The 27,746-nt window shown below is 64.0% G+C and overlaps 1 protein-coding gene across 3 annotated transcripts; it reads left to right on the forward strand.

The window, feature by feature from the left end:
• Positions 1 to 7,892: 7,892 nt before the first annotated feature.
• Positions 7,893 to 27,505, forward strand: SH3BP2 (SH3 domain binding protein 2). 3 transcript variants are annotated; one of them, XM_056132933.1, is made up of 13 exons: positions 7,893 to 7,980; positions 19,960 to 20,099; positions 20,743 to 20,845; positions 21,767 to 21,884; positions 22,136 to 22,206; positions 22,646 to 22,734; positions 22,908 to 22,976; positions 23,881 to 24,520; positions 25,297 to 25,405; positions 25,577 to 25,632; positions 25,755 to 25,836; positions 26,431 to 26,490; positions 26,922 to 27,505. In XM_056132933.1, the coding sequence occupies exons 2-13, from the start codon at positions 19,964 to 19,966 to the stop codon at positions 27,057 to 27,059; spliced, it is 1,671 nt and encodes a 556-aa protein (XP_055988908.1). In that variant the 5' UTR covers positions 7,893 to 7,980; positions 19,960 to 19,963; the 3' UTR covers positions 27,060 to 27,505. The 3 variants fall into 3 exon arrangements, with proteins under 3 accessions (XP_055988908.1, XP_055988906.1, XP_055988907.1); XM_056132931.1 differs by lacking the exon at positions 7,893 to 7,980 and adding an exon at positions 14,039 to 14,083; XM_056132932.1 differs by lacking the exon at positions 7,893 to 7,980 and adding an exon at positions 18,931 to 19,008.
• The last annotated feature ends 241 nt before the right edge of the window (positions 27,506 to 27,746 follow it).

Genomic DNA, 27,746 nt, shown 5'->3' on the forward strand with positions numbered 1-27,746 from the left:
CCCGCCCCGCGCGGTGAGCCCCGGACAGCCCCCGGGGCCGCCCCCGCGGTCAGCCGGCCCCGCCCCGAGGCCAGCGCCCCGCCGACAGTCCCTCGCGGGAAGCCCCGCCCCTCCCCGCCCCGAGCGGTCAGCCCCTCGCAGACAGGCCTGCCCCGCGCGGTCAGCCCCTGGACAGTCCCCCGCGGCCCCAGGGCAGTTCCCAGTGGACAGTCCGGCCCCGTCCAGTAAGTCAGTCCCCGCCCTCGTGTGGCCACGGCACGCAGAAGCCACGCCCACTCACCTGCGTTCAGTTCGGGGCTGTTTACCTGTGAGCCCGGCCCCACCCACCGCTGCGCCTGGGCACGCCCACATGGGGAGCCCCGCCCACTGCATAAATTTGGTCCGCGCCCGCCCCCCCCCCCCCCCCCCGAGGAGCGCCTCCTCGCCCACCGCGGAAGCCGGGCCCCGCCCCTCGGGAGTTCCCGCCGGACTCTACCGGGTTGCCTCGTACCCCAGCCCTGCCTGTGGCCTGGCCCCGGGCGTGCCTGGCTTTCCCCCCGGCCCGTGTTTTTCCTCGTCCTGGGAGTTCGCCGGGAGGAGCGAAGGTGCTGAGCGGTCTCTGCCTAGCCCTGGAAGCAGAGAAGGGTAGGTGGAGGCGACCCCAGGCCGGATCCCGCGCGGCCCTTGGCCCCAGGTAGGAGGCAGGTTCCGGGATGGAGCCAGGGCTTCCCCACTCCTGTCCCTGCCCCTTGCCGGCCCCGACACACCGCGTTTCCTGGGCTCCTCGTGCATCCTCGCTCCCGCCTGACGTCCCAGCAACCCCCTCCCCGTGATGCCGAGCGCAACCCCGGCCGCTTCCCGCCAGCCCCCTCCTCCGGGTCCCCGCCGCGGGCCGGGGCCACTGCGGCCGGTCTCACCGGCCCGCATTGCCGGTCCTGCCTTTTGAGTCTGCCTCCTGCCTCTCACTGGCAGGAGGGATGGATGCTCCTGGCCGCCGGCACGGAGAGAGAAATCCAGAGACTCTGCTGGTGAGACAAACTGCAAACAGGGCCAGGGAGAGAGCACTGCCTGGCGGGGGTGAGGCCCTGAGCTCCATCCTTGACACAGGACGACCACCAGGACCCGCTGCGCCAGGGCGTCACCCACATTAAAAAGCACAACTCTTGGGGTGCAGAGCTAAAGTAAAGCAGGTAGTTGCATTTGCCTTTGATTGGACCGACTAGGGTTCAATCCCAAGCACCTCGTTTAGTCTTCCACGTGGTGAAGTGATCTCTGAGCACAAAGCTAGGAGTAAGCCCTGAGCACTGACGGGTGTGGCCCAAAAAGTAAAGTAAAGGCCCTCCCGTTGATCATCGATTTGCTCGAGCGGGCCCAGTAACGTCTCCAAAAAACAACAATAAAATTAAGTGGTACTCTTTTTCAAAAGTGAAGATGCGGTTCTTCACAGGTATCTACAGCAGGTCTAAAAGCCCTCTCTGACCTCTGCCCAGCAGCTGCTGGCCAGGACACACATCTGGTCTTGCTGCGTGACAGTCTCTGTGTGTGCCTGCCCCCCCCCCCCCCCCCCCCCCCCGCCCCCAGGTAAGAATGACAACCCTCAGGGCCAGAGTGAAGCCTGAGCTGTCAGTCCCCATGCCTGGCTCCACATAGGCTCGTCCAGCTCCCCCAGGGTTGGGCCCTGAGTTCAGAGCCCTGAGCCCAGAGGCCTGAGCAATTCTACCTCCTGGCGTTCAAGTGCTTATGTGGGTCACCCTCTGACAAAAGGAGCAAACTCCAGGGAAAGCTTACAGGACCCAGAGCCACGGCCTTGTCCCCCTCAGCCAAGACACCAACCCTGGGGCAAGCAAGCCCTCTGCCCAGCACCCGCTGCCCTCTGAGGCCATCAGACGCCATTTGTGGGACATCTGTGCTTTGAACTGAGACTGGGAACCATTTGGGGCATGGCTGCTGTAGCTGTGAGTTGTAGCCACCCAGACCTTCTGGTACGGGCTGTTGCGGAGGCCTGGGAACACACCCTGGAACCCACGGGGCAAGGGCTCCACAAAGACAGGCTGAGGGAGCGCCGGTCTCTCTTGGCCAGAGCTGTGGGTCAGGGCAGCAGGCCTCCTGTGGGTGCTGCATTCCTCAGTCAGAACCCGTGGTTCCAGGGGCACAAGTGGAAACTGCATGAATGGGGGCCATGGCAGGACGGGCACTTGGAGGAAGCATGATCATGAGGCAGAGAAGCTGCGTGAGGACATGTGAGGATGCGCTGGACCCGTAGCGGCAGCCCGGCCAGCACGGGGCAGGAGGCACAGCACTGCCCAATGCAGACGATCGTCCAAAGGCCTGACCCCAGGCTGCAGGAAGCGGCGGTGTCAGCCGGGGCTGCTGAAACAGACCACCACACCTGGGGATGCGAGCAGCACACAATTTTCCCTTTTTGGGGGGAGAGGGGGACAGGAAGGTAGGGCATGTCATGCAGTGCTCAGGGCTTCCTCCTGGCTTTGCTCAGGGGTTATACTCATGGAGCCTGGGGACACCACACAGTGTCAGGGGTTAAACCAGGACCGGCCACATGTGAGGCAGAAGCTTAACCCCATGTGCTCTCACTGGCCTCTTTTTCCTCTTAATTTCTGTTATTTTGGTTTTGGAATGTTCTGGGGCTGCTCCTGGCTTGGCACTCAGGAGTCGCTTCAGAGCTGACAGGGACCGAACTTGAACAGCCTGAGCCCCTGCCTGCCAGCCCTTACTCCGCTGTCCCCTTCTCTGGGAGGCTGCATCTGAGCCCCCCCAAACTGCCTACCCTCACCCTAGCTGTTTGGAAACTTAAAGGGGCAGAGAAGGAAACAAAAATGAGTGCCCAGGACTTGCGAACCCCAGCTGCTGTCCTTTTGCCTGACCTGCTGTAGGAAAGTTGTTTCTTCCAGCAGGCACCTCCCCGCAGGCTCCTCCCCGAGACTCCTCCCCGCAGGCTCCTCCTTTTTTGAAGGGAGAGGGGGGCAGCTTCCTCCCCTCAGGCTCCTCCCTTCAGACTCCTGCCCGAAGGCTCCTCACAGGCTCCTTCCTCCCCCATACTCAGTGCACTGACATCCATGAGCCTTTACAGGAACTTGTATGAGACACTATCACTTGATTACTTGACATCCCTCCTTACTCATCCATTAGCTTGAGCGGGCGCCAATAACGTCTCCATCCGTCCCTGTTGCATGTTAGTGTAACCCAATGGCGTCTGCTCGCTCCAGGAACACAAAGAGCCTCAAACCGTTCGTTCAGGGTCTTGACGAAGAAATCTGACCATCTCGTAGGTGGGCGGCCACGTGTTCTTTTGATGTCCCATGGAATCCAGTTGGTAATGGCTCTAGTCCACTGGTCGTCTTCAAATCACATTATGTGTCCAGCCCATCTGATTTTCAGCGCCTTGGCAAACGAGACAGAGTCCCTGATTCTCGATCGTCGATGGAGGTTGGAACTCCGGGTTCCTTCTCTCACTTGAGTGAAGCGTGATACTCCAAGCATAGCTCTTTCGATTCCTCTTTGGGAGACCCGAATAATGTTCTCATCCTGTTTTCTTAGGGCCCAGGTCTCTGAGGAAGAACGGTGGAGTCGAAGAGATGTGCCTGGAGCCAGAGGTTCTTCATCCTCTTAGCTATTTCTTCGACGCTCTTCTCTCCCACCCATGAGACACTATACATACTTTATGATATATATAATACACATATACATATATATATATATATATATATATATATATATATATATATGCCACACCTGACTGAGGCTCAGGGCTTACTCCTGGCTCTTCTCTCAGGGGTCACCCCTAGTGGTCGGGGACCCTATGCAGTGACAGGCATTGGCCATGTGCAAGGCAAGTGCCTCTCCCTGTTCTCTGGGGCCTGATACCAGTCTCCCCAGCTCTCTGCACGGCCTTGTCCTTCCCACAGGGTCTGGGGCAGGTGAGCCCAGCGCGTCAAGGGAGGAGTCAGGGCGCGGCAGGCTGGCTCCGGGTCACTAGGCTCCCAGGGAAGATGTAAGGCAGAGAGCTGCCTTTCGGGACCCCCACAACCAGGTCACACACTGCAGCTTAGCCCCCAGAGACAGGTAGGGCTGAGGGAGCAGGTCCCCTGGGAAGTGCTCGGAAGACAGACTAGGGCTAGATTAGGACTCAGGTGGGACCGCCCAGCCTGCTCCCCAAGGACAGTGGGGCCACTGCCCCGCTCCAGGCCAAGACCTGGGTGGACTCTGCACTTAGGGGTCTGGGTTATGGGAGGGGGGTTGGGGGGCGTGGGGTAGGGGTGCAGCAGCCCCAGCTTCTTGGTCCGGCCTCTGGCTGAGGGTGCTGAGGGGGCCCGGGTTGCCCAAGCTCCCTGCAAGGAGGAGGCGGGGGGTAGCATGGGGGCAGGGTGGGTAGCAGCCCAGGATCGTGGCAGGCCGAGCTCTCCTGGTCTGTGCAAATGCCCAGTGCGGGTTCCCGCAGCCTTTCCTGGGGCCCTGCCGACCCCACCGGAAATGAAAGCTGCGTCCCCCCAACTCCAACTCCTGACTTTAGGGGAGCCTGGGGGTTTCCTGCAGCGGCCCCCAGAGTGAGGGGGGCCCACTGTGCCAGGGAAAGGGGAGAAACTCTCCAAGGGAAGAAGGAGCTGCCCAGGAGGGTGCTGGTGGACCAGAAAGGAAGGGAAGGAGCTGGGGCTGGGGACAGGCAGGGGCTGAAGAAAGGGCCCCCCACACCCATCCGCAGCATGACCAGGGCCCCTCCTGCCACAACAGAACAGAACTAGAGCAAGGCAGGAGCGCAGCAGGGCGTGTGAGGTCACTGGGAATGGAGCTCTGCACCACTGAGGAAATCCCAGGGAATTCCAGAAGCCAGGCTGAAGTCCTGGGGGGATGAGAAGGGCCAGAGCACCACACCCGGAGAGTGCAGGCGGAATGGGGGTGGGGTGGGGGGGCTGGGGTTGTGCTACAGAGGAGGGAGGAAACCCCCAGACCCAGGAGGTGATGAGATTGGAAAGCCGATCTTGCAGCCCGGAGAGAAGAGAGGAGACGCTGTTCTATGGGGCACGGAAACATAAGAGAACTGAACCGGGGAGCAGTGCCAAGGCCACGGTGCTCTGTGCTTGCTTGCAGGCAGCTGACCCCAACTTCCTGACTCCCCTGGGAACACCCTTTCCACAAGCATTGAGCTGGAGTAGCCCCTGCACCACTGGATGTGGCCCAGACCCACTAAAAAAAACAATGGGGAGGGGGACAGAGTGATAGGACAATGGGCACAGCACTTGCCTTGCACGTGGCTGACCTGGGTTTGATCCCTGGCACCCATATGGTCCCCCAAGCACCACCAGGAGTAATTCCTGAGTACAGAGCCAAGGAAGACTCCCTGAGCATCACCACATCAGGTGTGCCCCCAAAGCCAAAATAAGTAAGTAGCACTGCACTATCCTCTTGTTCATCGGTTTGCTCAAGCGGGCACCAGTAACATCTCCATTGTGAGACTTGTTGTTACTGTTTTGGGCATATCCAATGTGTCATGAGTAGTTTGCCAGGCTTTGCCATGCGGGATACTCTCCATAGCTTGCCGGGCTCTCCGAGAGGGGCGGAGGAATTGAACCCAGGTCGGCTGCATGCAAGGCAAATGCCCTACCCACTGTGCTATTGCTCCAGCCCCAATTTTTTTTTAATTTCAATTTATTTATTTTTTTATTAGTGAAACACCATGAGGTACTGTTATAGACTTACAAATTTTTGTGCTTGGGTTTCAGTTATACAATGATCAAGTATCCCTCCAGATTTTCAAAGCACTATAGCACTGTAGCACCATCATCCTGTTGCTCATTGATTTGCTTGAGCGGGCACCAGTAACATCTCCATTGTGAGACTTGTTGTTTCTGTTTTATTTTTTTGGCATATTGAATGTGCTATGGGGAGCTTGCCAGGCTCTGCCATGCGGGCGGGATACTCTCGGTAGCTTGCCGGGCTCTCTGAGAGCAATGGAGGAATCAAACCAGAGTCGGCTACATGCAAGGCAAAAGCCCCACCCGCTATGCTATTGCTCCAGTCCACCATAAATAAGTAAGTGCGAATAAATGAAAAAGAAAAAAGGAAAGCTGGGGCAGGGGTGTGCCGGCTTCCCAGGTGGGTCTCAAAGGCAAAGCTGCTCTCAACACTGCGGCCAGGGTGGAGTGGGCGAGGGGAAAGGTCACTTCTTCACCCTTTCTTCGGGCTGCTGTGGGGAGCCAACGAAGGGGTCACGGTGCTGAGCCCAGCAGGAGGGGAGTGAGGAGCAAGGGGTGGACCAGGTTGTGTGGATGTGGCCACCAGGCCTTCGCCTGGGTAGCCCTACTGTCCTGTCAGCTGGACCCTTGTCCACTGAGTACTTGGGGTTAATGTGGGCAGACTGAGGTCATCTCTACAGTGGCCTGTGTCCACTTATCTGAGTCCTCTGAGCTTCTGGGGTGGAGACGAGGTCTCTGAGCCTGAAGCACAGGGTCCCAGCAGCCCTGCCTGGGACAGGTCCAGGTGTACCTCTGAGGGCCAGGGGATGGGGTGTCCAGGCGCCCTCCGGGCAACCCAGCGCACTCTGAAGCTGGCTGGGGTCCTAGAGAGACCACCTCAGGCAGCCCTACCATGCCTACTCTCCGTCACCCCCACAGGCCTGGGGTGTTCTGAGGCCCCCACTTCCCCTTCCTACCCCCCCTCCACGGCTTCCCCTTCTGGATCCTTCTCCACACCCACAGGGCTGAAAGCAGGACCAGAAAGCGCTGAAAATAGAAACAGGCCCCAAGTTGCACCCCAGGCACAGTGGGGGGAGGAGAGGCAGTGAGGGTCTCAGTGGCCCATGCCCCTCCCTCAGCCAGGCCCTACCCCCCCCGCACAGAGCCCTGCCAGCCCCAGCAGCTGCACCCCACATTCCACAGCTGGGGACCGGACCGAGGCAGGAGGCTGGTGCTGCTCCCCCAGCTAACTCCTCCAGGCTGGGCAGCTGCTGGCAAGCTTCTGCCCCACTGCAGGGCCCCCGAGTCCCCACGTTGTTGCCTCTTCCCACCCTCATGCTCACTCCCTGGGACCACAGAGAAGCTCTCAGCTCTGCTCTGCAGGCCCCTTGCTTCCCTGGAAGGCCCCAGGTCCCCGCGAATATGGACTCGCCTCTCTGCCTTACTTGGTTGGCCCTTCTGGACCCAATGGCTAAGAGACCTGACCAGCCCCCATACGCGGAGTCGGTCCATCTGGGGGTCCCTCAGGGAGGCCAAGCGAGAAGCGCCCAGACCCCGTGTCCAGAGCAGGGCGGGTTCAGGAGGAGATGCTGTGCCCGAGGGTCACCGGCAGGCGGGGAGACCCTGGACCGCGAGGTCAGGACCCAGGGTGTGGCTGGTCTGGACGCTAGGAGCGGAGGGCCGGCTGGAGCCAAGCGGCACCCGGAAAACGGGGCAGAGCGCGGGGCTCCGCCGCAACCGGGAGAAGCCGGAGGTGGGGCGGGCGCAGCCCCGGGAAGCGGGAGCAGGCGCCCTGAGGGGCGGGGCCCGGAGAGTGAGCACTGCGGGAAGGAGTCCCGACAGGCAGAGCCCTGTAAGGGGCGGGGCTGGTGCACTCCTGGTGGGGGGGGCCAGAGCGGGTGGGCGGGGCCGGGGCGGGCCGCGCAGCTGGGAGGGCAAGACCGGGAAGGGGCGGAGCCGGGGCGGGCGGGCGGCACAGCTGGGTGGGCGGGACAGGAAGAGGGCGGGATCGGGAGGGCGGGCCCCAAAGGGGGCTGGGTGGAGCCGCGCAGCTGGGTGGGCGGGGCCATAAGAGGGTGGGGCTGGGGCGGGGCGGGGCCCCGCCAGATGGGCGGGAGGGCGGGCCTGAAGGCGGCGGAGCCTTGGTGGGCGGACCCGGAAGGGGGCGGCGCCGGGCGGGCGGGCCGCCAGCTGGGTGGGTGGGTCCGGGAAGGGGCGGATCCGGGCCGGGCCGGGGAGCCCGTGTGCGGGTTCTCGGGCCGGAGGCAGCGCCAGTCCCGGACTCCGGAGCCAGAGCAGCGGCCGAGCCGGGCGGGTGAGGCACCGCGAGTCGGGAGGCGGAGGCGGGCGCGCGGGCGTCGGCGGCCCCGGGGTGGCGGGTCGCGTGTAGGTCTCGGACGCGGCGGCGCGGGGCCGGCCCGGCGCTGTCCGGGGGGCGCCCGGGTTCGGGGTGCGCAGGGGGCGCCCAGGCCTGAGGCCGGTGCCGCGGCCCTGCCGCCCCTGGGCTCGCGGGGGCGCGACTCCTAAACAGCCCTGACCTTGCTCTGGGCCCTGCGCGAGAGCCGGCTCCCACCGCCTCCGCGTGTCGGGCCGCGCCGCGGGTGGGACGCCCAGACAGGCCTGCAGCGTGTATCCCGGGCCGGCGGGTCTCAGCCTGCAGCCTGGCACTGCCTGGGCTCAGGCTGCTCTGCTCTGCCGCGAGCTTCCTTACGGGCCATGCCCAGGACTCCTCAGACTGACAGGCCCGAGCATGGGGGTGCCCCGCCCCCGGGAACTTCGGGTGGTGGTGGTGCAGGGAGAGGGTCTGGGCGGGCTCCTGGCAGCCGCTGGAGGGCGGGTGGGGTTTTTGGCGACCCCCTTAGAGCTGTGGCATGGGGCAAGCCCCTCCGGGAGACCTTCTGGAAGTATGAAACCTGCCTCAGTCCTTCCTGCTCACGTGGACAGAGAAAAGTGGGGTGCTGAGTCAGCCCATGGGCGCCGGTGTGCTTTGGGGAAGCTGGGGACTGGGGCAGCTGAACCCTTTTCCTAGGCCCTGGGGTGTGTCCAGTCACGTGTCTCAGATCGGGCTTCAGGGATGGGGAGCTAGAGTGGGTGTCCCTGGTCCTCAGGGCCACTGGCTGGGAAGAGGCCAGCACTGGGCAGCTGTTCCTACCCACCAGGGTCTGTGCGAGTGACCGGACTGGGCCCCTCTTGGGCCCTTAGGACCTCTGACATGTAGTCAAGGCAGGTCAGTGGTGTTGGCCCAGGGCCTGCGTGAACCTTTGCTAACTCGGCCACAGGGCAGGAACAAGCTGGCAGCGGTAGGACCAGTTGAACAGGGACAGCCCATGTATCCAGCTGTGCCAAGGGCGCTTGCAGGGATCGGGACAGTGGTATGGGCAGGGGTGCCTGGGCAGGAGGCTGGGGGAAGGCAGGACGATCCAGGAGGCTTGCTGGGACCCCAGTGAGGGAAGCCCCTGGCCCTGCCAAGTGTCCATCTGGGTTTGGGCTCCTGAGTGCGGGGATGCAACCCCTCAGTGTCTGCCAGGCCCCAGAACTGGGTTCCACCCCTGAGGGATGGCCTGAACTGACCCCTGACCTGCAGGGGATTGGCCCAGCTCTCATCCTGGCTCCAAGGTCCAGAGGTGACTGACCCTGGGGCCACCTGCAGTGCTCCCCGCAGGAAGGTCTGTGGACCAAGGTCGGGTGGGGCCTAGGGGCCGGCACCTACTGCTGTCGCTTCCCGAGATCCCAGTCTGAGCGGCTCTTCCGGCTTCCTGGTCACTTTTGGAAGCTTGTTGGGGCTCACATGCCTGGAGGTGTGGGGAGGGGATCTGGGCCGGGCCCTGCAGGAGCTCAGAGGGTGGGGGAGGCCAGAGCGCCCCACAAGTTTTATTGGCTGCACCTCAGGGTGGCAGCAGGCATTCTGGGACGCCCGAGCCAGCCCTCCTTGGGGATGGCAGTGGGGGGGGGGCAGACCAGCAGCGCTGCCGAGCCTAGGGGTGCTGGCTGCCAGGGACCCTCTACACCCCAGATGCTTAGCTTCTTACTGCTGTTGGGACCCCTGCCTCTGGTCCTGGGGGCTTCTGGGATCTAGTGTGCTGCTCTGTGGGGGGCTACTTGTCCTCCCCTGGTGCTGCCCATTGAGGCCTGTCCACCTCCCTGCATCCTTGGGCATGGTGGCCTCAAAAGGGAGCACGCTTGCAAGGGGCATAGAGTGAGGAGCAGGCTGGGCAGCCCCGGGCAGTGCCCACTGGTCACTTCCCACCCTGGATTTGGACCTGGATACTCCTCAATGTTACAGTGTAACCCACTTCTGAGAACTCAACCCAGTATTCCTAGCCACACTCCCCTCATATAGTCTGGGTGCAGTGCCCGGGGGACTGCACTGTCATGTTCTCGCATTAATACAGTGCGTCAGGCAGTGCCATGTTCCCCCATAAACGTCTAAAGAAAGGTTGGCGTGGAGGCCGGAAAGATAGCACAGAGGTAGGGCACTTGCTTTGCATGTGATTGCCCCAGCAGCGCATATAGTCCCCAAGCCAGGAGTGATCCCTATGCACACTACTGGATGTGTTCCAAAGACCAAAAAAAGAAGGAAGGGATGGAGAGAGGGAGGGCGGGGAAGGAGATAGGAACGGAGAGAGAGAGGGAGCCAGAGGAGAGGGGAGGGAGGGAGGGGGAGAGAGAGAGAGAGAGAGGGAAACAGGGAGAGAGAGGATGAGAGAGACAGAGAGGGAGAGAGAGGGAGAGGGCAGTGGCCAGTTTCTGTTGGCCTGGGGGGGTGCAGTCACTTTCACCCCATGTCGGGTTCCTCTGTGCTCCCTGTCTTCCCACCCAAGGCTCCCACAGGACATGAGCACTTGTCCCCTGGGCCTGGCCCGGAGGAAGGACATGGGTCCTGGTGGTGAGGGGCAGCCTCAGCAGACAGTCTGGCTCTGACCCAGGACTGGGCCCACACTCTCTTGGCCCGTGCCCGCTGGCCCCTCAGGACAGGTGGGAATGGGCACTGGTCCCGAGCGGCACCTTCCCCACAAGATCCCCGCATCCTGCCGTGTGCTGGGGAGGGGAGCGAGGCGTGGGGTGAGGGTCCTCCTCTGCGGCTGTCTGGTGGCCCACCCTCCTTCCTGGGGCCGGTGGGGGCAGCAGAAAGTGGGGCAGGAAGAGGTTTGAGAGATGGACCCCCACTTGTGAGAGGGGGCCCCGTGGTCAGACTTGGGGCTGAGCACCCGCGCTAGAGGCTTTTTCTCTAGCCTGGGAGGATGGCTGCGCCCAAGGGAGCTTGTAGGGCTCAAAGGGATCCCCAGAACTGCCACCCTGACTGGGCAGTGTCCTGGGGGTCTGGCAGTCCCTCAGCAAAAGGACATAAGAAGCAGATGGGGGGCAGTCAGTGGCCCCGCTGAGGTGCTGTGGGAAGCTCTGGGAGCCCCAGCTGCGTGGTCCCCCATCCCAGCTCTCTGGCCAACAGTGGAGGCCTCCTGAGAACCCCGCAGAGACTTCAAGCTGGCAACTCGGGGTTTCTGGCTCTCCCTGGGTGGGCAGTGAGGTGGCATGGCCCAGGGGGTGCAACCCAGTCCTTAGGAGGGGGACCCCGCTGCCTGCCCCGTGGGGAGCTGGGCACCACCTGAACTGGAGGTCGGTCCTGGGGTTGACCCTCTGTCCTGCATGAGGCCTTGACCTTGGGTGGGACCCTCCCTGCCTTGCTCCCCCTTTCCCATCCCTGCCTCCCTGCCCCCCTTAGCTCCCCACCCCACCCATTGTCCAGGGGAAGGTGCAGGGGCTGAGCAGGGGCCTGTGATCCGGTTGCCCTGAGGAGGAAGACTCAGCTCCCCTGACCCTTCCTGCTGGACTCTGACCCCTGTGCCCACAGCCGAGTACCCCCCTTCCCTCGAACCCAGGAGGAGCCCCACGAGCAGGCAGCCGGCCAAGGCGGCCGAAGGCCCTCAGGTCAGTGGCCCCAACCCTCCGGCTGGCAGACAAGCCCCGCGCTCCCCTCCCGCCCTCCTCAGTGTCAGGAGGCCGTGAGTCAGGGCTGGCCGTCTGCACGGCAGGTCGGACCCTAGACAGGGGACACGGGACATGCTCAGGGCCCCGCGGGGAGACAAGGCCCCTGGGACCCTGCTCGGCCCAGAGCTGCCTGCTAAGTCTAGAATAGACCCTGGGGCCACTATCCCCGCGCTCCTGCCTGCTGCCTCCAGGTGGTTTGCCGGGGAGAGGTGACCGTGGCCTGGGACGGTCAGCGCCGGCTCCCACAGTCTATCCCATGCCTTCCGCGGACGCTGACCTCCGAGGGGGTGACCTTCAGGGCCTGCCAGTAAAGGGCCTCTCATGTCACCGGCCTGCACGCTCCCAGCCTGGAAGGCCCCGGTCTCTGCCTGTGGTGTTTCCCCTCCTCCCCCGCTGTGCCCCCGCACCCGGGAGGGGTCTCTGGGCCTGGCTGCTCCGCCTCTGCTGAGAACAGTGGCTAGTGAGGTCGTGTCTCCTCAGCCCACCTACCCCCAAGGAAGGCCTGGTCCTGGGCGCCCATCACCTGGCCAGGAGCCCCCAGGTGAACCCGGAGGCTCCCTGGAGCTGGTGCTGGGGAGGCCAACCTGACGTTCTCAGGGAGGTCGTGAGGGGTACCTGGTGGCTCGGGTGCTGGGATGGGAGTGCTCACACCCCTGAGCTGCCCCCTTCTTGGGAGGCTCCAACTTGGCAGGAGCAGGGGTCGTAGGGTCAGCCCCCCCAGCATGGGGGAAACTGAGGCGGGGAGCTGACATTCCTGCCACTAGTCTCTGCCCGGATGGTCCAGCCGCTCTCTTCCGGGCCCCGGTGGTGTGGACGGGTGCCTGCGAGCGGGAGATCCTGTCGCAGGGATGCTTGAGGCTCAGCTTAGTCCTGGGTCACGGCAGGTGGCGGGAGGACACCCTGACCCGCCACTGACCCATCCTCTGCTGGGTGCTTCTTGCCTGCCTGGGGGCACCGACTCCCCTGACCCTCTGCCACTGGACCCTGGCTCAGCCTAGATGCCCCCCCATCGCTGCAGCTGCCGGGCCTGGGTGAGCCATGGCCCAGGGGGCCCGAGCTGGGGCCCAGATGCTCTGGTCAGCTCCTGGGGTCTGTGCGTGTCCAGCACACCAGGGCTGACCCCTCCCGTGCCTGCAGGGAGCTGCCTGGCAGAGCTGGGGCCTTGCGGGGGAGCTCTCAGGTGCTGGTGACCAGAGGACAAGGGAGGCTTCTGGGGAGGGCTTGGGCCCAAGTGGGGGACAGGGCCTGGGGTCAGGCAGGCTACCTGGGCCCTAAGTGAGATGAGAAGTGCTCTGGGGGTGCTGGGGGACCCCCAAGTAAAAGTCCTGGCTCCCCCTTTCCCCATTACCCTGCCTGACTGCATGGTGAGTGCCTGCAGGGTAGGGATGAACCTAACCCAGGTGATCCCATGCCTCAGGGTGCTAGGGTGCTGGGTGCTGGGTACCGGGTGCTGGGGTGCTGGGGTGCTGGGTGCTGGGTACCGGGTGCTGGGGTGCTGGGTATCAGGTGCTGGGTACTGGGTGCTGGGGTGTGGGGGACCAGGCGCTGTTGTGCTGGTACGGGGTGCTGGGGTGGTGGGTGCCGGCTCCTGGGGTGCTGGGGTGCTGGGCGCCAGTGCAGGGTGAGGTCACAGTGCCCCTGGCCCTTCCATCTGCCGAAGGACAGGCTGTGCCTCAGTGCCTTCGGGCAGTGGGGCTGGCATAGGCGGTGGTGTGGGGGGCAGCAAGGGTGCACGGACAGGGATAGGGCTGGGTGCAGTGAAGCACACGGACGTGGGAAGGGCACATGAGGCTGAGCCCTCAATTGGCCCGTGGCTGGGGGGCCGTGTGCCCCAGTTCCCGACACCGCAGCAGAGTGGGTGCGGGCAGGCGGCTGTGGGGCTCGCTGGTGCCTGGCCCTGCCGGAGCTGCTCAGTGCTCAGTCCTGTGCTCGGGGAACTCCAGTGCTCTGGGGCCTGGGGGCTGGAGCAGGCCCGGTAGGGGGGTCACCTTGTGGATGAGCCGCCCTGCCCAGGGTTGGGCCAGGTGCCTGGGGGTGGGGCCAGGTGGGGGGGGGTGCATCAGTGCTGAGGTCCCAGACTCAGGATCTGCTCCTCTGTCCTGTTGCCAGAGACGCCCCTGAGTGCAGTGGGCAGGGCCTGGGGACTGGGGGGAGGCCCAGTAGACGAGGGGATGGGGGCAGCGGGGAGGCCCAGTGGGCCTGGCTCTGACCACAGGCAGCTTCAGCAGCCGGCCAGGGCCTGCAGGAAGTCAGGCCCACACAGGAAGCCCCCAGGAGGAAGTGGCCGGCGAGGCCCTGGCAGCAGGCTGTGCTCACCGGGCAGTGCCGGTGCTGCCCTGGACACATTGGCTCAGGCCCGCGCCCCCCCTGAGCCGCATGGCCTCCAGCCCTGAGCCCCGTAGGAGAAGCATGTGCTGGGTCAGCGCTCTAAGGTTAGGCTTGGGTGCTCAGGGTCCACGGGACGGGGCAGTAGCGCCCAGGTGCCGGCAAGGCAGCGAGTTCCCACAGAAACTCTGCTGACCTTGCCAGTGGGCCCCAACGTGCCCGTGTGTGCCTATGTGTGCCCATGTGTGTTGTGTGCACCTCCATGGCTACCCTTGGGTCCTCTCTGACAAAGGAGTGGGTGTCTGAGGGACCTGGCGGAGGGTTGGGGGTGCCTGAAGGACCTGGCAGAGGGTTGGGGGTGCCAGAGGGACCTGGTGGGGGATTGGGGGTGTCTGAGGGACCTGGCGGGGGGTTGGGGGTGCCTGAGGGACCTGGCGGGGGGTTGGGGGTGCCTGAGGGACCTGGCGGGGGGTTGGGGGTGCCTGAGGGACCTGGCGGGGGGTTGGGGTTGCCTGAAGGACCTGGCAGAGGGTTGGGGGTGCCAGAGGGACCTGGTGGGGGATTGGGGGTGTCTGAGGGACCTGGCGGGGGGTTGGGGGTGTCAGAGGGACCTGGCGGGGGATTGGGGGTGCCTGAGGGACCTGGCGGGGGGTTGGGGGTGCCTGAAGGACCTGGCAGAGGGTTGGGGGGTGCCAGAGGGACCTGGTGGGGGGTTGGGGGTGTCTGAGGGACCTGGCGGGGGATTGGGGGTGCCTGAGGGACCTGGCGGGGGGTTGGGGGTACCTGAGGGACCTGGCGGGGGGATTGGGGGTGCCTGAGGGACCTGGCGGGGGGTTGGGGGTGCCTGAGGGACCTGGCGGAGGGTTAGGGGTGCCTGAGGGACCTGGTGGGGGGTTGGGGGTGCCTGAGGGACCTGGCGGGGGGTTGGGGGTGCCTGAGGGACCTGGCGGGGGGTTGGGGGTGCCTGAGGGACCTGGCGGGGGGTTGGGGGTGCCTGAGGGACCTGGCGGGGGGTTGGGGGTGCCTGAGGGACCTGGCGGGGGGTTGGGGGTGTCTGAGGGACCTGGCGGGGGGTTGGGGGTGCCTGAGGGACCTGGCGGGGGGTTGGGGGTGTCTGAGGGACTTGGCGGGGGGTTGGGGGTGCCTGAGGGACCTGGCGGGGGGTTGGGGGTGCCTGAAGGACCTTGCGGGGGGTGTGTCTGAGGGGCCTGGTGGAGGGTTGGGGGTGTCTGAGGGACCTGGCGGGGGGTTGGGGGTGCCTGAGGGACCTGGCGGGGGGTTGGGGGTGCCTGAGGGACCTGGCGGGGGGTTGGGGGTGCCTGAGGGACCTGGCGGGGGGTTGGGGGTGCCTGAGGGACCTGGCGGGGGGTTAGGGGTGTCTGAGGGACCTGGCGGGGGATTGGGGGTGTCTGAGGGACCTGGCAGGGGGTTGGGGGTGCCTGAGGGACCTGGCAGAGGGTTGGGGGTGCCTGAAGGACCTGGCAGAAGGTTGGGGATGCCAGAGGGACCTGGCGGGGGATTGGGGGTGTCTGAGGGACCTGGCAGGGGGTTGGGGGTGCCAGAGGGACCTTGCGGGGGATTGGGGGTGTCTGAGGGACCTGGCGGGGGGTTGGGGGTGCCAGAGGAACCTGGCGGGGGGTTGGGGGTGTCTGAGGGACCTGGCGGAGACTTGGGGGTGTCTGAGGGACCTGGTGGGGGATTGGGGGTGCCTGAGGGACCTGGCGGGGGGTTGGGGGTGCCTGAGGGACCTGGCGGGGGATTGGGGGTGCCTGAGGGACCTGGCGGGGGTATGGGGGTGCTTGAGTGACCTGGCGTGGGGTTGGGGGTGCCTGAGGGTCCTGGTGGGGGGGTGCCTGAGGGACCTGGCGGGGTGTTGGGGTTGCCTGAGGGACCTGGCGGGGGGTTGGGGGTGCCTGAGGGACCTGGCAGGGGGTTGGGGTGCCTGAGGGACCTGGCGGGGGGTTGGAGGTGCCTGAAGGACCTGGCGGGGGGGTGTCTGAGGGACCTGGCGGAGGGTTGGGGGTGTCTGAGGGACCTGGCGGGGGGTTGGGGGTGCCTGAGGGACCTGGCAGAGGGTTGGGGGTGCCTGAAGGACCTGGCAGAAGGTTGGGGATGCCAGAGGGACCTGGCGGGGGATTGGGGGTGTCTGAGGGACCTGGCAGGGGGTTGGGGGTGCCAGAGGGACCTTGCGGGGGATTGGGGGTGTCTGAGGGACCTGGCCGGGGGTTGGGGGTGCCAGAGGAACCTGGTGGGGGGTTGGGGGTGTCTGAGGGACTTGGCGGGGGCTTGGGGGTGTCTGAGGGAGCTGGCAGGGGGTTGGGGGTGTCTGAGGGACCTGGTGGGGGTTGGGGGTGCCTGAGGGACCTGGCGGGGGATTGGGGGTGCCTGAGGGACCTGGCGGGGGCTTGGGGGTGCCTGAGGGACCTGGTGGGGGGTTGGAGGTGCCTGAGGGACCTGGTGGGGAGTTGGAGGTGTCTGAGGGACCTGGCGGGAGGTTAGGGGTGCCTGTGGGATCTGGTGGTAGGGGACAGGGGGTGTCTGAGGGACCTGTGGGGGTTTGGGGGTGTCTGAGGGACCTGGCGGCGGGTTGGAGGTGTCTGAGAGACCTGGTGGTAGGGACTGAGGGTGTCTGAGGAACCTGGCGGGGTGTTTGGGGGTGTCTGAGGGAGCTGTGGGGGGCTGGGGGTATCTGAGGGACCTGACAGAGGCTTTCTTTGTGAAGCCTACTGTCCTTCCTCCCTGGAGCCTCTCTGCTTCCCAGAATTCAAGTTTTATTTTTTTGGGTTTTTTTTGCCAAACCCAGTGTGCTTAGGGCTGACTCCTGGTTTTGTGCTCAGGGACCATATGAGCTGCCGGGGATCGAACCCGGGTCAGACTCGTGCAGGGCAGACGGTGTGTCCACAGTACTGTTACTCTGGCATTTTAGTTTTGCTTCTCTCCGGAGCGGGGTTCTGGGAAGAGGAAGCGTGAAGAAACCGAAAGGGGACAAGCAGCGAGCTGGGCGAGTGGTGCCTCCCGGTGGGTCCTGCCACATGCCAGGAAGCCCCTAACAGGCTTTGCGGCTGGCAGGGTGAGGATGGTTCAGCGTGAGTCCTCAAGCAGATCCGCAGTCCTGGAGGCTGTGCCTGTGTGTTGTGTAATGTGTGTACTGTGTGCATGCATGTCCTTGTATAGGTGCCTTGTATATGTGTGCACACATGGATCTGTGTGTGTATGTATGTGAACATACATGTAAATGTGCATATGACCATGACTGTATACATGCATGTGTATGGTTGTGCATGTCTCGCCATATTCTACATGTGTATGAATGTGTGCACGTGTGTGCCACGTACAAATATGTACTTGCATACTGTGTATACATGTGTGTATGAGTGTATGAGTGTGTGTGGGTATTAGGCTGCATGTATGAATGTGTGGATTGTACACTGTGTGCACGTGTGTGATACGTAAGATGTATGCTTACATGAGTGTGTGCAGGTCCTGTGTGTGATGCATGAAATCTGTGTGTACCTGCCTGGAACCTAGCCTCTCCTCTGCACCCCCTCCCTCACTGCCTAGCTGGACGCCACTGACAGGAACCTGACAGTGTGGTCATCCTGGGCCTGGCCAGGGCCTGGGGTGCAGCCGCAGGCCTTCCGCTGATGCTCACAGGAGCTGGTGCAGGCGGTGACCACACAGCCCAACTCAGGCCCCTGGTGTGGGAGTCGCCTGCGCTTCACTGCGCTCACCCCCACTGCTAGGGCGTCCGGTCACCAGACCAGGCTCGGCTCTAAGAAGGGTGATGGCCAGCCCAGGCGCAGAGAACGCAGTAGAGATGCCCAACCACACACTCACACACATCCTCACATACCCACATGCGTGTACATCCTCACACATCCACACCCACCCACACTCATAGTCTCACACACACACCCTCATATCCTCACCTATACTTACACACAAACTCCTACACTCACACCTTCATATATTACCCCCACACACAACCTCACATGCACTCACACCTACCCACATTCACATCCTCACACAGACCCCCCCACACACGCATACTCACCTCTCACTCACACACACCCTCACTCACACTGACATCCTTGTGCAGACAGGCTCTAGAACACTGTCTCAGAGCTGGAGCAGTACTGGGAGAAATGGGTCCTTCCAAGCCTTCTTTTGAGGGGAACAGGAGCTTCCCAAGTCATGTTCAGGAGGTGGCCGGTGGGTGTACCCTGCCCGGCCCTGAGCTGGTGCCCACAGTGTCCCAGGGACCCGCCGGCTGTGGGCTGTGAGGTTTGTGTCCCAGTCCCTGCGCTGCGGAGGACTTGGGGCCCGCCAGCTGCCAATTTGGAAGTGTCCACTCCTGGGTTAGCCGCCCCTGGCGGTTGGGTTGGGAAGCCATGTCCGGGGAGTCCATTCTGCGAGGGGAGGGGCCCTGGGGACCAAAGCCCCCTGCCCTCATACTTGTAGGGGTTCTGCCTTCAGACTTGGGGAGACACTGGGTCTGCCGGGCCAAGTGCGGGGATCGGAGGTGGGGGGCACAGCTGAGCGAATGCAGCGCGCAGGAAGACGGGTGGGGGCCTGGAGGGAGGGGGGAACAGGGGTGCCAGGGTGGGCAGGACCGGACCCAGAGACCCGAGGGGGCTGAGCAGGAAGGGGCCGCCGGGTGCGGGACTGGTCTTCTGAGAGGCCCCACGTATTTCCGGGAAGGAAGCCCAGGGTGAGGGTCAGCCTGGTGGGGGCCGCCCCCTGGGGGCTGGACCACTGGGGGGCCGGTAGGAGCCGTTCTTTCTTGGACCGGGCGCTCGGCCGGCGCGGGCGGCGGTGGGGGAAACTGAGGCGCCGCGGGGCGGGGCGGGGCGGGGCGGCGCGTGTCCCCTGCCCGCCCGCCGGGGGCGGAGCTGGGCTGGGCCGGGCGCATGGCGGGCGCGGGACCCGGGGCGCGGGGCCGGGGCGCGGGAGGCGCGGCGGGGGCCGCGGGGACGCCGGGCCGCGGGCAGTGCCGGTGCGCGCCGCGGACACGGGCGACCGCGTGGACTCGGTGAGTAGCGGGCTAGCGGGCGCCGCCCCCTCCCCGGCCCCGGTCCCTCTCCGGGAACAAAGGCGGGCGCGGGCTGCGCGCGGTGGGCGTCGGGGGTCCCCATCCGGCTGCGGCGTCCCCCGGGCCGCGCGCCGGGACTAGGCGGAGGTCGTGCCTTTGTTCCCGTCCGCGCGGGCGGGGGGCTGGCTTGGGGCGGGGAACCCGGGGACCGCCCCAGGGGGTGCCGTTCTTCTTCGTGCCCGGGACTGCTCAGTAGGACCCTTGCTGCTCCGTGGGGCGCCCGCGTCGGGGCAGGCACGGGGCGGGGGACTCCGAACAGCAGGGCCCTGAGACCCCCCCCCAGTGTGGGTGCAGCGGGCCGGGCTGCCAGGCTGGCAGGGCTGGGTAGGGGCGGGCCAGCTGGGCCGCGCACACCCGCCTACAGGGCGCCAGGCCGAGCTCTCCCTAGCTGGGGTCCCCCAGAAGACCTGACAGGCAGGCACCCAGCCGACCAAGCTGGGAACGGGGAAGCGGGCAGGGAGCCCCCACGCCCCATGGCCAGGACCCATGCTGAGCGCCCAGCCATGAGGAAACCCTGAGCTGCCCGGTGTGGCCCCCAAGATACAAACAAAAGAAGTGGAGTAAGGAGTGGAAGGGGGGGTGCGGGGGAAACCTCCTGTGGTCTCTGCTGAGGAGCAGAGCTAGGGACGCAGGAGGGGAGCGGCCTCCGTGGCTCTTGAACTCTCTCAGCCAGGCTAGTCACCTTCACCCCAGTCACCTCTTCCTGGAAGCCTCCTGACTTCCTGCCCTGGGTTTGGACTGGGGTGGGCGGGGGCAGCCATGGTGTAAGGCCTGACTTCCTTGGACCGAGTCCTTGAGCCCAGAGGGTGCCCACTGAATGGAGCCGTGGGGAGCGCTGAGGGTGGCAGTGTGGACAGGGTCTGCCCTGCTGAGCACCCTGTCCTCCTCCAGCTCCATGGCGGCCGAGGAGATGCACTGGCCTGTGCCCATGAAGGCCATCGGCGCCCAGAACCTGCTAACCATGCCTGGCGGCGTGTCCAAGGCCGGCTACCTACACAAGAAAGGGGGCACCCAGCTGCAGCTGCTCAAATGTGAGTTCCCAGGAGTGTTGGGAGCGCAGCGAGGGCTGAGGGCTGAGGGCTGCCCGTCCTGCCAGGCTCTCTGGGTCCCTTCCCTCCTCTCTGTGGCTGTGCCCTTGGGGAAGCCAGGGTTGGCCTGGCAGCCCTTGAGTCTGAGAACTGGTACAGTGTGTGGAAACAGTCCTTGCATCGGGGTCCACAGTGCCAGACCATCGGCCAGCGGAGCTTCAGCCTTTGGGGGCTTGCGGGCACCTTTGCCTTAATCCATGGGGTGTCTTCCCATTTCTTCTCTGAGCAGCATGGGTCAAGCTGGGCCACTGGTGCCCTGTGTCAGATGCATGAGGCACCCCAGAAGGCTGCTCGGTTACAGGGGGTCTGGGAGAGGGCAGTGGGGCCAAGGGTGTCTCCCTGCTTGTCCCGCCTCACGCTGCCAGCCTAGAATGGAGGGAACTTGGCGCTCACAGCTCTTGCCCCGATCCAGGGTGGCATCCCCAGTCATCCCTGCCCAAGGTGGAGTGCTGGGGCGGGCAGCAGCTTGGGCGTCCCTTTGGGGACTGCAGGGCAGTGGGGCGCCCTGGCCTGCCCTCCCGTGGGACTCAGCGGCAGACCTGGGAGGGGGTGTCCAGAGCCCTCACCTCTGCACCCCTCTCTGCAGGGCCCCTGCGCTTCGTCATCATCCACAAGCGCTGCATGTACTATTTCAAGAGCAGCACATCCGCCTCCCCGCAGGGCGCCTTCTCGCTGAGCGGGTACAACCGGTGAGCACTGCCCTGTCTGCTGACTGACCAGACTGACCGCCTCCCGCCCTGCGCATAGCATGTGTCCACGCTGATCTGATGGGACTGACCAACCCTGCCTTGCCCAAAGCCCAGGTCCAGACTGACCCGACCGGCCATTCCCCATCGTGTGCACTGATGCGTGTCCCGGTGCCTGCTCCCCTGATTGGCTGCTCCCCGCCCTGCCCACGTTGGGCCTGATCTGAAGGATGGACCCATGTCCTGGCCTCTGGCCTGACCACCCCCCCCATCATTCTGGCCGCGTCTAGCATGGCCCCAGGCCCAGCTGTACTAATGTCCCTTTCAAGGCCTCCCTGGCTCCCGGGGCCTCAGGCTGGGTCCACCTACTGCTTTCCCAGTGCCCTGGGGAGTGAAGATGGGACTGGGAGAGACGCAGGCCCAGACCCCCATGTCAGCCACAAGCTCAGTGAGGGGCAGTGCCCAGCCCAGGTCAGTCCCCATACTGGCCCCTGCAGAACTAAGAGGAAGGAGACGTGGGGCCAGTGGGTGCCAGGAGACCAGGGCTGGGGCAGGGGCACATGTTCTCTGACCTCCACAGGCTGGGTGCAGCCCAGCCCCCTCCTAGAAGGGTCTGACCTTCCCAGTGACCTCTGGGGTCGCTTTATGGTATCCTTCCTCCCGAACCCACATCCTGACTGCCCTGGGGCCACCCTCCTCTGAGACTCACTTCTCTGCAATACTGCCGGGAGGTGGCCAGGGGTCTGGAGGGGTGTCCTGAGCGCGCCCTGGGACTCCTGGGAGCCCGTTCCCCAACCTTCCATCCACCCTCTTCCGTAAGTGGTAGCACCTTCCCTGGGACGCAGGGGACACCCGCTCAGGTCACATCAGGAGTGTGCTGGGCAGGACTGTGCATGGAGAGGGACACTGGTTCTGTGCCGCCAGGGTGATGCGGGCAGCTGAGGAGACCACCTCCAACAATGTCTTCCCCTTCAAGATCATCCACATCAGCAAGAAGCACCGCACTTGGTTCTTCTCTGCCGCCTCCGAGGAGGAGCGGAAGGTGAGCACAGGGACGGGCTGGGCGGGTGCGGGGGCCCGCCTGGAGCTTTTAGTGCCCAGGCGCAGAGCCAGGTGGGTCGGGCTCCATCCCCAAGAGCGTGGGACTGGGGCAGCTGAGGGGGGGTGCTCCCATGCCCACTCCCCATTTGCGCGGACAGAGCATGGTGACCGCTCCGCAACCGGGAAGGCGCCGAGCAGGGGGGTGGTGAGGGGAGGTGCACGCTGCACACTATCACCTGGACTGGCCCACAGAGCTGGATGGCCTTGCTGCGCCGGGAGATCGGCCACTTGCACGAGAAGAAGGAGCTGCCTCTGGACTCGAGGTGGGTCTGACTGCCCTGGGTACGGTTGCCGCGGTGCGTGTGTCTTGGTTTGTGTCCATGGGGGTGTGTCCGCACTTGCATGTGTCTGTGGGGTGTGTCAGTGGGTAGATGCGTGTGTCTGTGGATTGTCTGTGGGTATGTGCCTGTGGGTGCGTGTGTCTGTGAGGAGTGTGTCTGTGGGGATATGTTCTTGGCTGCATGTGTCTGTGTTGGGGGGGTGTCTGCGGGGGTGTGTTCTCCGGTGCATGTGTCAGTGGGGAGTGTGTCTGTGGGGATGTGTCCTCGGGTGCGTGTGTCTGTGGGGGCATGTGTCTCTGGGTGTGTGTATCTGGGGGTCTGCGGGGGTGTTTGTGGGTACACGTTTCTGCAGGCCTGCAGATGTCTCACGGGAGTGGACGCGCCTGTGTTGGTGCCCACCCTTCATTTGTCCTGCCTCCAGTGACTCCAGCTCAGACTCTGACAGCTTCTATGGTGCAATCGAGCGGCCCGTGGACATCAGCCTGTCACCGTACCCCACAGACAACGAAGGTGAAGCCCCACATCTACCTGTGTGATGGGTTCCAGGCTTCCTTGGGGCAGGGGCACCTCTGATTATTTGGACAGCCTGGCTCCAGGGTTCATTCCAGGCCTCCTTACCTGACCCTTAAAGGGGTCCATGTGGCTGTCTGGGGACGACATGGCTCATGGCCTTCACCCCACAGATTATGAGCATGAAGATGAGGAAGATTCGTACATGGAGCCCGACTCGGCAGAGCTGCTGCAGCCCGAAGGTGGGGGTTCTGTGAGAGGGAGGGACAGGCCCAGGCCAGGAGCCCCTCTACACCCTTCTGTGGGCAGACTCTGAGGGGTGGCCCCGGGAAAGAGGGGGACAGTGAGGCCTTTATCGAGCCTCTCAGGCCCAAGCCCCAGGCCCCACCCATGTCCCATGGGGTCCCAGGGGCACATGGCCTGGAGAGGCACGCCCCCATTCCGCTCTCACTTGCCATTCTTTCTTCTCCCCACCGCTCCTCCCTCACCTTCACCCCGGACTTTTCCCCAGATGCCTCTTTTGGGGTTCACAGGCCTTCCCGCTGCTCCCACTCAGTCCCAGGCTCCTCTCTGTTCTGCATACCTGGGCCTCACCGCACCACTGGGCCTCTTGGCGGGCATCTTTCGAAAGCCAGCCGAGACCTTCCTGAACCCCAGACCTCTTCTGAGCGAGCCTCTGTGCCCTGCCCCTCGTTCTAGCCTGGTCTTGGAGCCAACTCAAGCCCCTCCTCCGGCCCTGCCCCAGGCTCCCCGTAGAGACGAGTCCACAAGCTCTCCCCACTCCCTTCTCGGGACGCCCCTCTGGTTGCCCCCAAACTTTAGCTTGGTTTTGTTTTGGGGTGTTTTGGGGAGGTGTTGGGCCACACCTGGTGATGCTCAAGCGTTCCTCCTGGCTCTGCACTCAAGAACTCCTTTTAGCGGTGCTCGGGGGACCATTTTGGGCTGCCAGGAATCAAACCCGAGTTGGCTGCATACAAGGCAGATGCTCTCCCTATTGTCCTATCGCTCCAGCCTGACCCGCAAACCTTAGGAAGCTCTCATAGGCTAACTCCCAGGAGGCGTTGGGGAGGACCCCAGGAAGCAGGGCTCGGGATTGCACAGCTCCGGGGCACAGGTGACCTAACTCCCGGTCCGCTTTGTCTGCAGATGCCCTGAGCCACCCTCCAGCCTATCCTCCGCCCCCTGTGCCCACACCCCGGAAGCTAGCCTTCTCCGACGTGCCCCGTGCCCACTCCTTCACCTCTAAGGGCCCGAGCCCCCTGCTGCCTCCGCCACCCCCGAAACGGAGTCTTCCCGATGTGGGCTTTACCATGGACACCAAGCTGGGTCTGAGGCAGGTTGAGGCCAGCTCCCGGGCATCCACTGCCTCCCGCAGGCTGAGCGACCCCCCACTGGGTGGCCTGCGCAAACCCCCGTGCTTCCAGGAGCCCCGTGTCCCCAGCCCGGAGCCCCGCGCCCCCAGCCCAGGGGCCTCTTGCTCCTCGCGTGCCACCAGCATTGCCGCTGCCGCCTCCAGGAACTGTGACAAGCTAAAGTCCTTCCACCTGTCCCCCCGGAGGCCACCCACGCTTGAATCTCCACCGATGCCCCCACCCGTGCCCGCCAACAAGCCCAAGTTCCTGCAGGGGGCCGGCGATGCCCTCCGGAGAGAGGCTACTAGGCCCGGACCCTGTGTGCCCCCTGTGGCCCCCAGGCCGCCCGCGCTGAAGCTGCCTTTAACCGACACGCCCGACACCCGGCCCTCAGCCCTGCCCAGGCCAGAGAAGCCATCTCTCCCGCACCTCCAGTGAGTTTGCCCGACCTTTACCCAGAGGACCCTGGCCTGGCGCCCTGAGCCGCCCTTGGTGTCTAGCTGCCCCGGCCTAGACCAGGAGAACACCCTGTCCAGGCTGGGTAGCCTCTGTACTAGTCCCAGAGATGCAGGTGTTTTGATCGTGGTGGAGCGGGCAGCCTAGAGGGCAGTGGGCTGGAGCTCAGGAAGGACCTCCCGTGGGAACTTGTAAAACGTGAGGAGCTGGCCCCTGAGCAGGGTGGGGCTGGCTGGGTGACGGGGAAGCTGGTGCCCACTCCCAGCACCCTTGCGCTGCCCTCCCAGACCAGAGCTGCCAGACCAGCTTCTCCCCAGGCTCCGTGAGCACCAAGCCCTGGAGGTTCCTGGGAGGACCTTGTCCCACATTGATGAGGGGTACAGAGAAGTGGACTCCCGGGTCTGAACCCCAAGTTCCAGCCACATGTCCATGGCACAGCCCCAAAAAGGAGTCTTTGATCTGGGGGCCCCAGAGGTTAGGGACCATTGACCCTACCTTTGGGGTACACGGGGCTCTGTGTATGCGTGTTCCCTGGCCTGGCCTACTTAGACCTCTCGTCACTCTGTGGCTCTACCAGGAGAGGTATGATAGGGCCGTGGTCCCCAGCTTGTCACCCACCTGAGCCCGGGTCAGTTCCGCTGGGCAGCGCTTCTGTCTCCCATTGCCTAGTTTCTCAGGGTTCCCATTTGACAGTCTAGAGTCGCATTACTGACTAGCCCATAGGCACATGGTCACTGCCCCTCTCTGCTCACAGGCGATCACCGCCCGATGGGCAGAGTTTTAGGAGCTTCTCCTTTGAAAAGGCCCGACAGGCCGCGCCGCCCGCCCCCAGCGGGGAGGACTCAGACGAGGACTATGAGAAGGCAAGGCCGACGGTTGCAGAGACCCAGCTCCACATATAGACGTATAGGGTGGGGGTGCAGGGGTTCAGGGATGCGAGCGTCGCACAGACCCTCGCCCCTCCGCGTAGGTGTCTGGAGTGGGGTGCTGGGAAGTAGCTGTGAGCATCTCACCAGAGGTCTCTGCCTCTCCAGGTACCCCTGCCCAGCTCCGTCTTCATCAACACCACCGAGTCCTATGAGGTAGAAAGGTCAGTGCCCCTGGCCCCTCCTTGCGGGGAGTCCTGTGCTATGTGTCCCAGAGCTCCATGGAAGCTGAACTGCAGGATGGAGTAGGCTGGGGCCCCGTTCACTGTGAGCTTTGATGCTGCAGGTTGTTCAAGGCCTCAAGCCCCCGTGGAGAGCCCCGGGACGGCCTCTACTGCATCCGGAACTCCTCCACCAAGTCGGGGAAGGTGGGTGAATCGGCCTGTCCTCAGCCCCCCCCCCCCACACCTCTATTCTTGGCACATTAATTGACACCATCTGTAGAAAGGCCATCGAGGGTGACCCCTCAGCTTGGGTGCATGTAGGGAGCAAGGAGAGCAAAATGGGGGCCTGGGACTCTGTACCTTGAAGTGAGGCTGATGCCCACCTGTGTGTCCCCGGGGGTTTGGGTGGTCATAGGTGTCTCGAGTCTGTCTCCCACCAATTTAGATGGTCACAGGGTGGGCCAGGCCCATCCTTGTTTCTTTTCTTTCTTTTTTCTTTGTTTTGGGGTTTTTTTTGGGTCACACACAGCAATGCTCAGGGTCACCACTCCTGGCTCTGCACTCAGGAATCACTTCTGGTGGTGCTTGAGGGCCTTATGGGATGCTGGGAATCGAACCAGGGCAGCCGCATGTAAGGCAAATGCCCTACCCGCTGTACTGTCACTCCATCCCTCTGGCCCTGTTTACTGGGTTCCTCAGGGGACTTCTCTATCAGTGACCTTGCTTCTGTGCAGTACTCGCCCTTGGTCTGGGCTCCAGTGCTGCCCTCAGCCAAGCCCCTGCCTGCACCCCCTGTAGGTCCTCGTTGTCTGGGACGAGACGTGCAACAAAGTGAGGAACTACCGCATCTTTGAGAAGGTGAGCTAGGCAGCCTGTGGAGGACAGGGCTGGGGATGCTGGGGAGGGAAGGAACCACCACGCCCCCCTCCCCCTTTACACACACCTGGAACTGCCCTCATCTCCTCACTAGCTGTGTGCTCATTTGGAGCCTGGCTGTGATGGGTCTGGCCTCGTCCCCTCTTGGGGGCAGGGAGGAAATGGGGGTAGTCAAAACTAGCTTGCCTGGGGCCAGCAGGTAGGGCGTTTTTTGCCTTGCATGTGGCTAACCCTGGTTCAATCTCCAGCATCCCTTACGGTCCCCTGAGCACCGCCAGGAGTGATTCCTGAGTGCAGAGCCAGGAGTCACCCCTGAGTATCGCCAGGTGTAGCCCAAAAAGCAGAACAAAATAAAACAAAAATCAGAGCAGTTGGCCAGATCCCTGATCCTGCCAATTCTCCCCTTCCTCCAGGACTCTAAATTTTACCTGCAGGGCGAGGTCCTGTTTGTGAGTGTGGGCAGCTTGGTGGAGCATTACTCCACCCATGCTCTGCCCAGCCACCAGAGCCTGGTGCTACAGTGTCCCTACGGCTACGCGGGGCCCCGGTGACCATGACCCCAGCCTCAAGGCCCCTGGCTGCAGTTCCCCAAGGCTGTGTGCGGCTCCGGGGACTCCGTGACTCAGAGCGACCCAGGCCACCACCCCAGGCTGTGCAACAAGACTCGGCGGCGGGGGACAAGCCAGAACCGGAGCAGGAGCCGGGGACCTGGTAGTCCCCTGGGAATCCTGTCGAAACTTCCAGGTCAGGCCCCGCCCAGTAGGCTGGGTACTGGGGCTTTTGAGGATTGGGGCACTCTCCTAGCTCACTCCTCTAGAACTGGACTTGCTGCACAGGGATTCTGGAACTTTCACCTCATCCCTGTGCACTGCGCCAGGAGCCGGGCAGGGTTTGGGCATTTGTGGTGGGGGCAGGGGCTGGTCCCAGGACCCCCAGGAACACAAAGGCACAGGCTCCTGGAGGGGCCAGTGCCAGGCAATAAAGCACACGTGACTTTGCCCGGCAGCTGGCACTCTGTGGGCTTCCTTGGGAAGGAGGACAGAGACCAGCTTCGGGACTGGGCCCACAGGGGCTGCCACCCCGGCCCAGCATCTGTTCCTTTGCTGGGTGAATTGAGTACCCGGGTCCTGAGACGCCTGCAGGCCCTGTTGACCAGTGTGTGGCACCCAGCTGGGGCCTCCCGGGAGAAGTGAGCTGTTGTTGCTGGGGAGGAAGAGTGGCTGGCACAGAGCTCCTGA

Source organism: Sorex fumeus, unplaced genomic scaffold (genome assembly GCF_029834395.1).
Source record: "Sorex fumeus unplaced genomic scaffold, SorFum_2.1 ptg000095l, whole genome shotgun sequence".
Lineage (NCBI taxonomy): Eukaryota > Metazoa > Chordata > Mammalia > Eulipotyphla > Soricidae > Sorex > Sorex fumeus.